The following is a 1460-nucleotide window of genomic DNA, read 5'->3' on the forward strand; positions in this document are numbered from 1 at the left end:
CCACGCCCCCTCAGTGTCCCTGGACCAACCAGAGACCAGAGAGAAGGGAGGGGGAGGAGCATCTTGAGACAGGTGTGGGCTGAGATACGGGGTTACCTGTGGCACAGGTGTGGCCTCAGGTGTGGGCGGGGCTCACCTGGCCACGCCCCCTCAGTGTCCCTGGACCAACCAGAGACCAGAGAGAAGGAAGGGGAGGAGCATCTTAAGCCACTTGTGGGGCGGTTCTGGGGTTACCTGTGCCCCAGGTGTGGCCGGGGGTGGGCGGGGCTCACCTGGCCACGCCCCCCCTGCCCCGCCCAGGCGTCCCTGGACCAACCGACGGCGACGGTGATGATGCACCGGACGGAGCCGACGGCGACGCAGAACCTGGCGCTGCAATTGGCCGAGAAACTGGGGAACCTGGTGGAGAACAACGAGCGTGTCCTCGACCAGAGACAGGGAGCCTACGGGGGGTACTTCCGGGGTGAGCACACACCTGGGCGCACCTGGGGGGCACCTGGGGCACCTGGGGGGCACCTGGGGGCACCTGGGCACACCTGGGGTACATGGGATGTATTTGGGATACACCTGGGCACACCTGGGGGGCACCTGGGGTGGAGCTGGGGTGGAGCTGGGGGCACCTGGGGGGCACCTGGGGGCACCTGGGCACACCTGGGGTACATGGGATGTATTTGGGATACATCTGGGATACACCCGGGGGGCACCTGGGGTGGAGCTGGGGGCACCTGGGCACACCTGGGAGCACCTGAGGGCATCTGGGATATACCTGAGATACACCTGGGGGGCACCTGGGCACACCTGAGTACATCTGGGACGGAGGTGGGGGCACCTGGGACACACCTGGGGACACACCTGGGGCACACCTGGGGACACCTGGGGGCACCTGACACACACCTGGGCACACCTGGGACACACCTGGGCACACCTGAGACACACCTGGGGCACACCTGGGGCACACCCGACACACACCTGGGACACACCTGACACACACTTGGGCACACCTGGGACACACCTGGACACACCTGGGACACACCTGGGCACACCTGGGACACACCTGGGGACACCTGGGACACACCTGGGACACACCTGGGCACACCTGGGACACACCTGGGCACACCTGACACACCCAACACACACCTGGGACACACCTGAGACACACCTGAGAGGCACCTGGGCACACCTGGGACACACCTGACACACCCCTGGCCCCACCCCCTGCTCACCTGTCCGGTTCCGCCCCCCAGACCAGAAGGACGGCGGGTACCGCAAGGGCGACGGGTACCTGAGACGAGGCGGCTTCCGGCAGGAGCGCGGCAACTACTGACCCACACCTGCCCCACGGCGGGGACCCACCTGCCCCATAGATCTGTCACCTGCCCCACAGAACCAGCACCTGCCCCATAGAACCATCAGCTGCCCCACAGACCCCTCACCTGCCCCATAGATCCATCACCTGCCCC

General features: G+C 66.4%; 1 protein-coding gene across 1 annotated transcript in view; it reads left to right on the forward strand.

Moving 5' to 3' along the window:
* LOC113979893 (eukaryotic translation initiation factor 3 subunit C-like) overlaps nucleotides 1-1460 on the forward strand; it is a 1772-nt gene that overhangs the window by 203 nt on the left and 109 nt on the right. The window contains exons 2-3 of the mRNA XM_027707171.1: nucleotides 301-463; nucleotides 1245-1354. Of these exons, the coding sequence (XP_027562972.1) occupies nucleotides 301-463; nucleotides 1245-1324 (243 nt within the window). The 3' untranslated portion in view covers nucleotides 1325-1354. The remainder of the gene's footprint in view (nucleotides 1-300; nucleotides 464-1244; nucleotides 1355-1460) is intronic.

The sequence above is a fragment of the Neopelma chrysocephalum genome, unplaced genomic scaffold (genome assembly GCF_003984885.1).
Source record: "Neopelma chrysocephalum unplaced genomic scaffold, ASM398488v2 Primary Assembly neopelma1_90333, whole genome shotgun sequence".
Taxonomy (NCBI): domain Eukaryota; kingdom Metazoa; phylum Chordata; class Aves; order Passeriformes; family Pipridae; genus Neopelma; species Neopelma chrysocephalum.